The 14060-nt window shown below is 47.4% G+C and overlaps 1 protein-coding gene across 1 annotated transcript in view; it reads right to left on the bottom strand.

The window, feature by feature from the left end:
• Window positions 1–662: 662 nt before the first annotated feature.
• The window catches only part of LOC119430909 (calcium-activated chloride channel regulator 1), a 31680-nt gene continuing 18282 nt past the window's right edge, over window positions 663–14060 (bottom strand). The window contains exons 9-14 of the mRNA XM_049657487.1: window positions 13049–13544; window positions 10079–10300; window positions 6288–6552; window positions 3938–4099; window positions 2248–2559; window positions 663–1564 (exon numbers count right to left, since the gene is read on the bottom strand). Coding sequence (XP_049513444.1) covers window positions 1128–1564; window positions 2248–2559; window positions 3938–4099; window positions 6288–6552; window positions 10079–10300; window positions 13049–13544 — 1894 coding nt within the window. The 3' untranslated portion in view covers window positions 663–1127. The remainder of the gene's footprint in view (window positions 1565–2247; window positions 2560–3937; window positions 4100–6287; window positions 6553–10078; window positions 10301–13048; window positions 13545–14060) is intronic.

The following is a 14060-nucleotide window of genomic DNA, read 5'->3' as shown; positions in this document are numbered from 1 at the left end:
CGAGTGAGGCAGGAAGTGTACTCATGACCAGATTGAAAAGAAATGGGGAGAGGACTGCCCCTTGAGGGGTGCCTCTGTCCCCGAGGTTCATTCGTGCGGACGTGAGGCCGCCGGCCAGTGAGAGCTCTACCGTTCGGTTTGAAAGGAATTCACATACGTAACTGTACGTGCGCTCGCCCGGATGTATGGCGGCAACGTTCGAGGCAATAGCCGCGTGTTGCACCGTATCGAAGGCCTTGTGGAGGTCGATGCTGAGCAGGGCGCGGGCACCCGCGTGAGGCGGTGTCCGAAGTATGTCATGATGTATTTGAACGAGTCAAACCACAAGAGAGCATTAAGGCGCGTTTATAGTCCATCGGCGCGCGGGCGAGCGTCATCAGACACCGGGCGCGTCGGAGCGCATTCGGTTACGTTGGCGGTGCCAGTACGTCGAACCATCGGTCGAACTATAGCCGCTGTTGTTCTCGCCAACGTGACATAACGTGTGCGCGCCTTCACGCTACGTCGGACTATATTTAGGCCTTTAGGGAGCCCTGAAAGGAGACATTGCCGCCGTTGCCCGACTAGAGTTGGGCCCGGCTGCGAGTTGCAGCCAAGTCTTAATACTTTACTGATCACTGCAGTGTCTTCATAGGCATAAAAAATGATGAATAAACACTGTATTCATTGCAAACATGTGTGTATATCATTGCAAAACCACACCCTGGCCACAGCTCGACAATGGGCCTAGCCAGGGCAGTGAAGCTTTCGCTATCCACCAGGGTTAACCAAAGCTAAACCACACCAATTTTAAAACAATAAAATGCAATTTAAGTAAAGAAGAGTTGACAAATATTGATAAAAAACATAAATAATGAACACAACATACAAAGATGACAGTACTTGCCCCCCCCCCCCCCTCCTCCCCCCACTCCGAAAAACGTTCCGGAGTCCCTGCAGCCAATGTTCCACGCAGGACATTTATAGGACACTTTGAATCAAATAAATAAACGCAATAAGCCCGGCGACCACGCGACGTCACAACAAAAGCGATGCCTCAGCTCTTGTTCAGTTAACGTTGCACGCAGGACATTTATATAGGGCACTTCTTAAATCAATAAATAAACGCGATATGCCCGGCGATCACGCTACGTCACAACGAAAGTGATGCCTCTGATCTTGTTTCGCCGATCGACGATCTTGACCGCCACCGCTGCCACCATGCCGACGACGAGCACCGTGGCCAGGACGCTCACGACGATGATCCACCAGGGCGTTCCTTTCGCGGACGTTGCCTCCAACGGCGGGGGTCGCTCGAACGTCACCGCTGCGACGTTCGACAGCGACGAGTGGAGACCCTTATCGTTCCACACCTTCGCCGCGAAGTAGAAATCCCGGAGTGACTGGTTCCGCGCGACTGACAGCAGCTCGTTGGGGACAAAGAACCGCAGTCGCTGCCTGGAGCCGACGGCTCCCGACGTTACGTTCCCGCCCCCCGCCATCTCGTCCCGGACCTCCAGCGCCGAGTCGAAGTCCCTGACGAGCTCGGTCAGGGATGTGCTTCCCTTAAGCTCGACTCTCGAGGCTGCGGGGAAGCAAGAAGAACAGATACTTTTGGCTGTTTAGTCGGTGCTCGATGCACTGTTCGAAACAGGATGCTGAGCCAAGCTATACATATCGTACAGCCGCAGCATTCGATATGCAAAACAGCTAGGTTTATCCCTTTTCCACCCATCATCCAGAGCATAATCGTGCTTAACTTTATATGTCGAAATACGCCAATATCGTGGCTTCTAAGACCTCAGAGCATCTTCGGTTCTATGCGCTTGCATCGACCAGCTGGGGACACGTTATTGAAATACTCGCCTTCGTGCTCCTGGCATTAAAAGTACAATATGTGCACTGTATTGTAACGGGCGTTGTAGAATATTGATAAAAAATATTGTTTTTATTGTTAGGGGCAAAGATAAAGCATAGCTTACCACCATTGATTCGAACGATACTTCGCGCTATCAATTTTCGGCATAAACCTCGGTGCATTCTTATTAAACAAGACGCGTAAGCCTGAATCAATGCTCTAGCCCAGGCCACTAAATCTCACCACTCAAAACGGAGTCGTGAATGCGGGGATATCAATCACTCTACCATTTTTTCTTGGGTTGAAAGGAGACGGCAGGTTAATAGATTACGCAGCCCGAGAAAAGATCCAGTCATGCACGCAGGCAAATATAGCAGGCATATATAGCCATTCTGTGAGGGGCTCCTTACCGTTCCCGGAATCCATGTGGCCTCCGGGACAGGTCCAGGACAAGACGACCACGTGCGTACCGTTGTCATCCACGAAGGTGTCTTCAACCTTCAGATCTTGAATGGAACCAGGCGGTAGACTAGCCTGATCAATCTCGTTGGCGAGCCGGAACGAGCCTCCTTCGGCGTAGCGAACGAACTCGGGCGCCTTCTCGCTGAGCAGGACACGAGGTTCGGCCTGCTCGATGTCCTCGTCCACGAACACGAAATCGCCGAGAGGAATTCCACTGACATCGGCGTCAGCCGGCTGCGGCGCTCCGCCAGTAGGCGGCGCTACACGGCGATGACAAAACGAAAGTAAAGCCGCTGACATATCAGGGCGCGCATTCGCGAAAGGATCTTACGCTAGAATTTTATGCAATAGATAAATGTCAGCCAATCCTGACGCTGTACATACAATTAGCGAATGCGTTTTGTAGATGTTCATATGGAATCGTTGAATATGGTCGTCACGGGGCATATCGGTGTTTTTTTTTTTTGTGTTTTTTTTTCTTGTGTTTTCTTTCCATGGGGAGTCCATCCGCACTTTTGAAATGCCCAACTTTCAGCAGATGTCACTCTGTGCTGCTGAAGAAGTTGCAGCAGCTTAGCCTTTCTCTAATCGCCCTTAATACATGCTTCAACTGGATACGAGGCTCACAAAGCTGTGCCGAAATTCTTGTAAACTACCGGAATCGAATCTCGTCTGTAGTGTTCATCATCATCATCATCAGCCTATATTTTATGTCTACTGCAGGACGAAGGCCTTTCCCTGCGATCTCCAATTACCCGTGTCTTGCGCTAGCGTATTCCAACTTGCGCCTGCAAATTTCCCAACTTCATCATCCCATCTGGTTTTCTGCAGACCTCGACTGCGCTTCCCTTCTCTTGGTATCCACTCTGTAACCCTAATGGTCCACCGGTTATCCATCCTACGCATTACATGGCCTGCTACACTACTACAAGTAGTGTTCATACTACTTGTCTAATGGGATGCCTCGTGGTGTGCCTTCTTTCTCTTTTTCTTTTTCCTTTCTTTCCTTGTTTGTGTATTCGTTTTAAGCGTGTGTCAACTTCTATCCTGCTCCTATTTATACTTGTGCCCATGTGGTGTTTATACATGTCCATATGATTAGTAATAATATTCCGCGCAATATGTACAGAATGGAGTAGGCTCTAACCAAAGTGCCCTCAACGACACGCTGTCCAACTATCAGGAACGACCGTTCCCGATAAAGCACTCAGATTTCACAAGGGATAGGAAGTTAGGAAGTGAGAGGACCAGTTAGTGTGACAAAGCAAGAAAACGCTCCGCCTGTCATGTTGACCTCCTCGGGAGATAGCAGACAAGGTTCGATAATACAATACAAAGCGACTGTTCAAGGAAGCGCGAGTCCTACGCGCCCGAACAGTCATAGTGTGCGCGTGCACTCCGTGGCGACAAGTCATACTTGACTAAGGAGCACAGTCTCGCTCGACATGGCACACACGACGTCAGTGTATAGCGCACGGAAGTCGTGTGGCACACAGGGATAGAGTCGTATGACACCAAGTCGTATGGCAGACAGTGATACAGTCGTATGGTGCCAAGTCGTATGGCACACACGGAAACAGTGAAAGGAAAGGCAAAGCTTTGTGGTCTCATGCCCCATACATACATGCCCATACATACCTGACGGCTGTGACGCGGGCAGTGCTCCCGAGGCCTGGCGCCCCTTGACGATGACGGAGTCATTGCCACCAATGACGCGAGCCGACACGGAGTATCGACCGGTGCCTTCGAACTGTGTGAAGTACGCGCTGTAGATACCGTCGTTGGCCGTCACATCGGCGCCTGCAGGAAAGGACGCTATATTTTTTTTTTTTTTTGGAAATGCTGAGCATGCACGTCGTTTGCAGTTTCCTTTTTTTTTTTTTTTTTTTTTTTCAAGTTTTGATGCCACACCGCTAACGACAAGTTCTGTTGGATGGCTCATCCGTAGGGCTTTTGTGTCACGTAGGCGCTTTGAAATTTGCGAAAGTTATAAGGCGCTGTCCATGTGTGGTGCTTTGGAGCAACTAAGGTCAGTGACGTCACCCAGCTTACCGGCACCCGATGCAGTGTGCGTGGTGTTTCAGCCCTCCCTGACTCCTCTCTTCTCTTTCTCCTTACAATTACATACTATTAACGCACATTTGATAAAGTGCATGGAAAGTAATGTTAAATGCCAACGCCTCCTAGCTTTGCCTGTAATTCATGATTTATGACTTTAAAAATAAAAAAGACAATATGGTGGCAATCAGATATGTCACATTTTGTAAGCATTCTAGAAATTGGGCTGTGAGACACTGAAAACTGAGCCCACAGTTATCAGCTTAAATCATCATGATCAGCCTATAGTTATGTCCACTTCAGGACATAAATTCATCTTAAATAGTATGTATTAAATTGATGTAAAGTAAACAATGACCTGTACGATACAGACAATGCCTGTAAAAAGCTAAATATAATTACTATTCCTTATAGCCGAAAACAGTTACTTTTCATAAATAATCAGGGAAAAAAATTTTTTTAAGTATTGAGCAACCACTCTGAACGGAACTTAGTATACCTGGGTGCACTTAAGGCATAATGAACAAAACCAAGCTTCACACGAAAACACATTTAACACACATTGAACACACATTGACTCCTACGCTTGTATGTTCAACTAAAAAGACGAAACGTATATGCATTGCGAATGGATTCAGAAGCGGTGACTACTTTGTGCACACACATGAAAACACACATGAACACACATGTTTTCTCAGCGGAGGAAACAAAGGCTCGATTTTCGACTGCAGCACAGCCGCTGCTCAGCGGGCTGCACCGACACCACGATGCTAGTTCACTCCGATCCATGACGTCATGCTACCTGGAACAAAATTTCCATTGCCAAGGCTGGCGTGACGAAAACGGTGACGTCGAAATCACCCCTGCTTACTCGGGAGCACCCCCATTAGATTCTATGGCAGTCGGGGCCAGGTGGTGTTGGCTGCACACCACCTGGCTTGTAGTGCCATGAATCCTAATATAAACTCGGTTGAATTTCGGTCCGTTTAAGCTCTACAAAGAAGCTCGAGAACAGGTGAATGACCGCACAGAGAGCGACGGAACGAAAAATGTTAGGCGTAACGTTAAGAGACACGAAGAGAGCGGTTTGGATCAGAGAGCAAACGGGCATAGCGGGCATTCTAGTTTACATTAAGAGAAAGAAATGGAGCTGGGCAGGCCATGTAATGGGTAGGGTAGATAACCGATGGACTCAGTAGCGCACCTAGGATCTCTGCCAGAAGGAAGGGGGGGGGGGGGGGGCAAGGCCACCTGCTTCCCATCGCACGTACCTTCGCCCGTTGCGGCGTATGCTTGCTGCCAGCGTTTTGACAGTCGTTGGCTGATCTCTGCCAGAGGGGGGGGCAGTCCCCTTGCTTCAGCCAGAGGAATTCAACAGCAAATAAAATGTCTAATAATTATGATAATAATGACACCAAGAATGATAATGATGTTTAATTCTTCAGCGTTTTACTCAATGTCTTAAAAGAGCTTGATAGGGCCAAGAAGCCGGCCTTCAGAGCAGTGCAGGCGGTCATCCGTTGAATGAAGCTCTTACCAAACGGTCGTGGCCTGAAGGGGGGGGGGGGGGGGGGCTAAAACCCACGAATCCTCCCCCCCCCTCCCCTTCGGTGTGCCACTGCATGGACTATTAGAGTTGCAGAATGGGTGCCCAGAGAAGGGAAGCGCAGTCGAGGACGACAGAAAACTAGGTGGGTGATGAAGTTGGGAAATTTGCAGGCGCAAGTTAGAATCAGCTAGCGCAAGACAGCGGTAATTGGAGATCGCAGGGAGAGGTCTTCGTCCTGCTTTAGACATAACTATATAGACTGGTGATGATGATGATGATGATGATGATGATGATGATGATGATGATGATGATGATGATGATGATGATGATGAAGCTCTGCAGGTTCAGTAAACAGAACCGGTTGCTCTGAAACACACGCACCGAGACCGTTGTCGAAGAGCTCCATTTCGATCTGTCCCCGCGGTTGGACAACGGTAGCCGTGACCTTGGCGTACAATACAACGTGCACGCCCTTGGTGACCTCGGCGTAGATGGCGGCCTCTGCCGCGCTGGTCACTTCGGTGCGCTTGAGGAATGCGCGCGCCAGCACGGGCTCCTGGTCCGGATCTCGGGCCAGCGACGTGGCTCTGACGTGGACGTCGCACGCACCCAGGTTGCAGGACACCACCAGTGTCCAGGCGCCCGGCTGGCAGTACAAGCACACAGACATGTCCATACATATTCACCGCCAATACATATCCACAACTAATACATATCCAACAGATTAGATTATGTTGGTTATGATGAACTTTGTTTCTGTTCCTGCTCTCAAGTGAAACAGCAAAGCATTTTACGGGGGCCAGGAGTTGCTTGGTATGGGGGCAAAATATATTTTAAAGATTCATTCACCGACCGACCGATTGACCGACCGATTGACCGACCAATTGACCGACCAATTGACCGACCAATTGACCGACCAATTGACCGACCAATTGACCGACCAATTGACCGACAAAGCATTTTATGGGGGCCACGAGTTGCTTGGTATGGGGGCAAAATATACTTTAAAGATTCATTCACCGACCGACCGATTGACCGACCGATTGACCGACCAATTGACCGACCAATTGACCGACCAATTGACCGACCAATTGACCGACCAATTGACCGACCAATTGACCGACCAATTGACCGACCAATTGACCGACCAATTGACCGACCAATTGACCGACCAATTGACCGACAAAGCATTTTATGGGGGCCACGAGTTGCTTGGTATGGGGGCAAAATATATTTTAAAGATTCATTCACCGACCGACCGATTCACCGACCGACCGATTGACCAACCGATTGACTGACCGATTGACTGACCGATTGACCGACCAATTGACCGACCGATTGACCGACCGATTTTAACGCCTCAAATGCAACCCTCGGACTATGAGAACCGCCGCAGAGGAGACTCCGTAGTAATTCCCGCCGCCGGGAATCCCACCCGCGACCTCGTGCTCACATGCAGAGCGTCATAGCCACTAAGCTACCTTAAGAAGCGTAGATAGAATGCAAGTAGATGTATGCTTTTAGGACATGTATATAGCAAATAATTCAGGAAGTATACTGAGCAGATATGATGATAAAGGTCATTGCACGCAAGAATCTCAATGTGGAGCAACAAAAATCACCGAGAGTGCAGTCTTGGAAGACCATTATTCTTGGACAGCCGTCAAGTGGGTTTCGCCACGCGTTCCACGCTTTCGAGTTATTGCTCTTCTTTAACCCGGCCTATTTCCAGCTCAGGAGTGTCCTGCACTAATCGATATGAATATATTTTTCTTATTTATTTTACTTCGGTGCTTTTTCAGCGGCAGCAGCCCAATTCATTACCACTGCCAAGATGAATTGACCTCCCGGCGATCTCCAGTTGACAACCGTTTGAATTTTAGCCGGACATTCCCGACTGTTGACTAAATGTCCCGTGTCCCGACTTGACCCTATCGGGACGGCCAAATGTGCCGGATAAACTGGATAACAATACATAGACTAGATTTTCTTTCTACAATGCCTGACAGCTCGTTTGCGCATTATTCTATATTGTGTTCTCTTGCATTGTCCTAAACATAAAGGCGGTTTCGTTCGTGCCGTGGTTCTAGTTCTGCTGCAGGCCCTAACCGTTCACACAAGCGCCATCCGTATTGGCAGCCGTGTTAGTCAAGCAACAATACTGCACATTTGTGGTTGTAAATCACGGCACGGTCGGACTAAAGAAATACAACTTTTTTTGCACGTACAGACCGGCGGCTCCTGGCACTGACGGGGTCGGTCGTCGCCAGACATTTTCCTTCCCCTCTTGTACCCCCCCCCCCCCCTTCCCGACATCGTCCACTCCGGAGTTGGCAAACCTAGTTACCCCGTACATGACGTTGCATCCTATGCTCACATTGCTTTTTTTTTTTTGTACTTCATCGCACAATTATCTAGCGTACTCGTCCGCACTTCCATTGCCTTGGCTCCGATTCTGTCGTTACAATCGACCACCGGTTACCTGCTATACGCATTACATGTCTTGCCCAACTACATTTCTCCCTTTTGGTCTCTCAAAGAATATCACCTACCACAGTTCGCTCAGTTATTTGCGCCTTTGTTATCCTGCATCTTAATGTTACGCCTATATAGCGTAATGTTTCGTCCCATCGCTCGTTTCATGGTACTTTGTGCGCGTTACTGTCAATATATATCATTGTTCGACGAGCTTTAACGTCAAAAAGGAACACGGTATATGAAAAACATTGGAATAGAGGGCTCCAGATTGAGTCTTATCAGGAGTGCTTCCTTAGAGAGCACGTAACGCATGATGCACATAATTCCGCCCTATACGGGAATGCGGCAGTGTGTCGAACCAGCGACCTCATGTCCAGCACCACAAAGCCGTAGTCGCCGAGTCACAGCGGCGGGGAATGTTGTTGGCAGACTGCAAGGTCATTATTAGAATGCTTTAAAACATGGAGTCCAGATGTCTGAGGCCCCAAAGAGCTTTGCGTATACGCTTATTATACCTTAGAGTAAGTACGACGTGAGAGTTCACGCTTTGAAACAATCATTCACTTTTTGTATTTATGTGAGATGAGAATGCTACAACAGCTATCGCCTACATCCTCATTTGCTTCTTACGATCATTACGAGTTACTAAGAAATTATACCAGATTTGGTGCTAGGCCAGAGCCGTCGCTTCGAAGAGTGCAATTATGTTTGCGCTACGATAAGCGTTTTGGGCCAGATTGTGGTGACATGCTATAACTGAGAAAAAAAAAGAATATATATGAACGAGAAGAAAGGAAACCGCGGGACCCAATTTTTATTATTCTTATCATAAGAAGCCAACAAACAATGACACCAAAGGCAGCATAGAGGAAATTATCCGCGGCTCGTAAGAAGCATCGCACGCATAATGCGAGGACGTGGGTTCGTAACCCAACATGCGGCCAGTTGTTTTCATCCCCGTTCATTTCCACTTATTTAAAATTTTATTAATTCAATGAAGAACTGCAGATAATTTCCCTTGTACTGTCCTTGGTGTCATTGTTTGTTGGCTTCTTATGGTATATGTTACAAATTTACAGAAGAATAAAATTGAGTCCGAGTGCATACGGCAGGCATTACCAAATCCTGACTGGGAGCTTACCACTGTCGTTGAAAAGAAAAGTGTACAATCATTGCATTCTACCGGTGCTAACATATGGGGCAGAAACTTGGAGGTTAACAAAGAAGCTCGAGAACAAGGCAACCACGCAAAGAGCGATGGAACGAGAAATGTTAGGCCTAACCTTCAGGGACAGGAAGAGAGCGGTGTGGATCACAGAGAAAACAGGGATAGCCGATATTCTAGTTGACATTAGGAGGGAAAAAAATATAGCTGGGCAGGCCACGTAATGCGTAGGATGGATAACCGGTGGACCATTAGAGTTACAGAATGGGTGCCAAAAGAAAGGAAGTGCAGTCGAGGACGGCAGAAAACTAGGGAGGGGGGAGGGGGGGGGAGGATGAAGTTAGGAAATTTGCAGGTGCAAGTTGGAATCAGCTAGCGCAAGGGAGGGGTAATTGGAGATCGCAGGGAGAGGCCTTCGTCCTGCAGTGGACTTAAATATAGGCTGATGATGATGACAGACGACGCCATTTCTTTGTTACCGCAAAACCTTCGTTGTCCTTATTCCAAAGTAATTAGTGCAGCTGCGTACCGTGGCCACGCCTGGTATCTTGAACGTCTTGTAGTCCGTCCCTGCAGGCACGGTGCTCTGGCAATCGTCGCACGTCTTGCCGCCAGGATAGTGTAGCTCGGCCGTGAACGTGGTGGCCGCGCCTTTGCAATGCACGGTGATCGTGGTCTCGTTTCCTAGGTCCGCGTCGACGAGGATCGAGAACTGCCGCTTGTCCACAACTGTAGCCGCTTGCTCGAAAATCTGCGGAAAAGTTTATGACACTCGTCTGGTTGGCACGTGACTGCCTGGCAGGTTCGAGGCACATTGAGCCAGTGCAAACAAACACAATATACAACACGAACAGTTGCGGTGCCATTTTGTTCGCTTTGTGTAGCAAATTCAAACACTACGTGGAATTCAGGGGGATCACTTAAAAATTTTGGATGTAGGAAAAAAAAAAGAGGGGAGGGGGGGGGGAGGGAGTTGTCAACTGCCACCCATGATGTAACCAACACTTTATCTGGCGAAAAACTAAATACAGCTCTCGCATTTGTGGTGATCCAAGAGTCATCGAACACTAGAATCGTCAGCCGGGAGCCTACGTGTGCTGAACGAGACTGAAGCAGGTCCTTGTCCAAAGGTAGGTTGCCGGCTGAGGATTCTCTTGTTTGGTAGGTGCTTAACATTTAATAATAATAATAATAATAATAATAATAATAATAATAATAATAATAATAATAATAATAATAATAATAAGCACAATTATTAAAAAGCCGGCAGATCCCGCGCCCTGTGGGAATCGATGTTATGCGAAGAAGTGTGCGGGGAGCCTACCGAGTTAACTAAACGACCATGAGAGCACCAAGACGTAGGCGGCTCTTTCAGGACCTACATGACACGTATGTCATGACATTCATGTCATGAGTCCTCAGGAGTCCCTTTAGCTACGCCTAAGAGACCTTAAAGCGAAAGCCTTAGTCATGCTCATGACTATGCCTGCCTTTTCCTTCACTTAGTACCACATCCGAACCCATTCAATTGGTTTTTGTGTTAATCTTTTTTTCGCTGAGTCATTGTCATTTTTCCTGAGTCATGCCCATGACCGACTTCTACCAACATCCTTTAGTGTTTCCTTCACTTAGTACCCACGTCCGAGCCCATTTCAGGGGTTTTTGAGTGTTAATCTTTTTCGCTGGGTCATTGTCATGACCTACTTGACACGCATGTCACGACCTATCACTTATGTTCGTTTTGGCACGTAAAACCCCAGAAAGAAGAAGAAGAAGATGTTCGCAATACACTCCTGTCACACTATGCCAATTTCGGTATCTACCAAGTTAACGAAACGACTATGAGATATTTACGTCGTACTATGCAGAAGGCTCCAAAGGATACTAAACTCTTAATGTATAAAACACTTGTCCGCCCCATTATCGATTATGGCGCCACAGTGTGGTCACCCCATAACCAAAACAACATAATCAAACTAGAAGCAGTTCAAAAGAAAGCCGCCCGCTTCATTTTCCGCCGGTATGACCGCTATCTTTCACCATCATCTGCCCTCCCTTCTCTGAACCTAACATTACTTTCTGTGCGTCGTGACGTGGAATCTTTAAAATTTTTGCACAACATAATTAACACATTCTATCGTACTTCGAACACAGTTTGCTTATCTTTCGCGAAACCTTCTTCTACACGTAACTTCCACGAGCTGAATCTTTTCCCTTTCTATGCCCGTACAAATACTTTCAAGTACAGCTTCTTTCCCCGCACTATAGAAGTATGGAATTCCTTACCTGGCTGTCTTCGTTCACTCCCGATAAGCGAATTCGAAAGTGCTCTTTATGAAAAGCAGCGTGTGTAACTGCTTGAGTTACGTTTTATTTATGCTTTGTATATGTATTTCAGTGTTTCGCTGCTTTCTGTATTGAAGAAAATAATTTTCCAGTGCCTTACGTGTTCTACTAATATTTGAATTTGCTAATGTTGTAAGATTCTTTGTTCAGTTTCACTTATTTTTTGTTCACCCCTGTATTAACCCACTCCTGCAACAGCCCTGTTATAGGGCTGCAGTATGTACAAATAAATAAATAAATAAATAAATAAATAAATAAATAAATAAATAAATAAATAAATAATAAATAAATAAATAAATAAATAAATAAATAAATAAATAAATAAATAAATAAATAAATAAATAAATAAATAAGGCATGGGCGCATATTTGTCCGGTATGTTTTTGTCCTTAGGCAACCAGCTCGAGCCTCAAACAGCAAGGTATTTCCCTTTGTGTTATCGTATAGATTTTTTTCCCTTTAATTTCTTTCTTCTCATTCTTGTAAATCTCTATGATTTGCTTTTTTTTTTCATCCTTCGCATCCAATAATCTCTCTCTGTTTCTCTCACTTTCTTTCTGGTGACTCCTGGTTGTCAAATTACACTTTTAATAACCCTGTACTTCGTTGCCAACTTTCTTAACCGCTTCCTACATTTTGTGTGCACGCTTTTCGGGTAAAGATACTTGTGCACTTTAGCCGACCATTTATTTTGATCCATGTTCCTGAGCCTTCCTTCAAGACTAATTTTTGCGCTGCGCTTCTCTGACTCCTAGTAGAGGTCTGAGCTTTGTCACTCTGCACTACCTCATTTGTGGCTTTACCGTGAGCTCCCAAAGCCAACCGGCCCACCGATCTTTGGTGAACTGCCCTTTCTCTCTCTACTTTCCTGTCACTTTACCTCCCCTATCCCTCTCTCCCCAGCGTAGGGTTTCAAACAGGATATTCCCCTCTGATTAACCTCCCTGCCTTTCCTCTTTCTTCTCTCTCTCTCTCTCTCCAACCCCGACGAGATATCCGATTTTTAAGCACAGAATGGCACTTGCGAACGTTAATTTCTTTCATGAACCTTCCTCAACTATGCGGGGCTTACACATAACTGATTTACCTAACTATACATTGGGGAGTTTCCGGCAACATTTAGGGACCGTCTCTACACCAAAGTGCGACTCACCACGACCGGCCTCTTGGTGTCGTCCAGCAGGGTGAAGGCCGAGTCCAGGAAAGCCGACTCCAGGGCGATGGCCAGGTTGGTCTGGCCGTCGCGAACGGCGAACGGCTTGCCTCCCGTTCGCAGGGCCAGATCCTCGAGCTTCCGCTCGGCCTCCGTGCCGAAGGCGATCGTGTTGACCACCACCTGAGCGGCGACCAGCTTGCCGACGACGTCCGATATCTTCGGATCCCGGTTCTCCGCCCCGTCGGTCATGAGAATGATGACGGAGCCAGCCGCAGACTGGTCGTTTTCCTCGAACATCTGAAAGGGTGCAGGCAAGCGTTCAAACGCTTCGACACATTGAACAAACGGCGCAGACAGAGAGGAGTTGTGGAAGACAACAACACAGACGACAACACTCGGCATCCGTGTTGGCGCCTTCCGCAAGTCCTGTTTGTCGGCCCTGTTTGTTCGATATGTCGAATTTCCATCAACTAGTCCGAAGCAGTACTCTTGTTAGAATGCTCGCAAGGAAGAAAAAATCACGCGTCATTCCACTGCTGTGAAGGCTGATTACCAGCAAAAGCAGTTTAGCACACGACATAGAGGTGACAGAGAATTTAGATTAAAGGTATGAGCAAATTGTATTTCTCTTGAGTGGCGACGGCAGTCACCCCGAAGAAAGACACGCACACACACTTCTATTTTGATCGGTGGTCTTGATCGGCGCCATACATTCGCGTGGAAGACTATCGCCATCTGGGGGAGCCGGAGGAAACTAGACACGCACGACGGGACCGCCACGCCGGGAGAGCGGAAGGAAACTAGACACGCATGCGCTTGGAACGGCGACAGAGGAAGGGCGGTGCGAGCGTACACATGGCCGACGCGGCTCGCACAGCCGGCAAATCTTTGAGAAACCAATATTATCTACCCGAGAGTCTACTGATTTTGAAAATGGCGCCTATTGATAATTAATGTACTGAAAATGCGTATCCAAATGGTGAGACATACAAGCTTTTGCACAGAAGGA

The sequence above is a fragment of the Dermacentor silvarum genome, chromosome 10, assembly GCF_013339745.2.
Source record: "Dermacentor silvarum isolate Dsil-2018 chromosome 10, BIME_Dsil_1.4, whole genome shotgun sequence".
Taxonomy (NCBI): domain Eukaryota; kingdom Metazoa; phylum Arthropoda; class Arachnida; order Ixodida; family Ixodidae; genus Dermacentor; species Dermacentor silvarum.
Note: the sequence above shows the minus strand (reverse complement) of the source record. Positions and strands in the feature narration are given on the sequence as shown.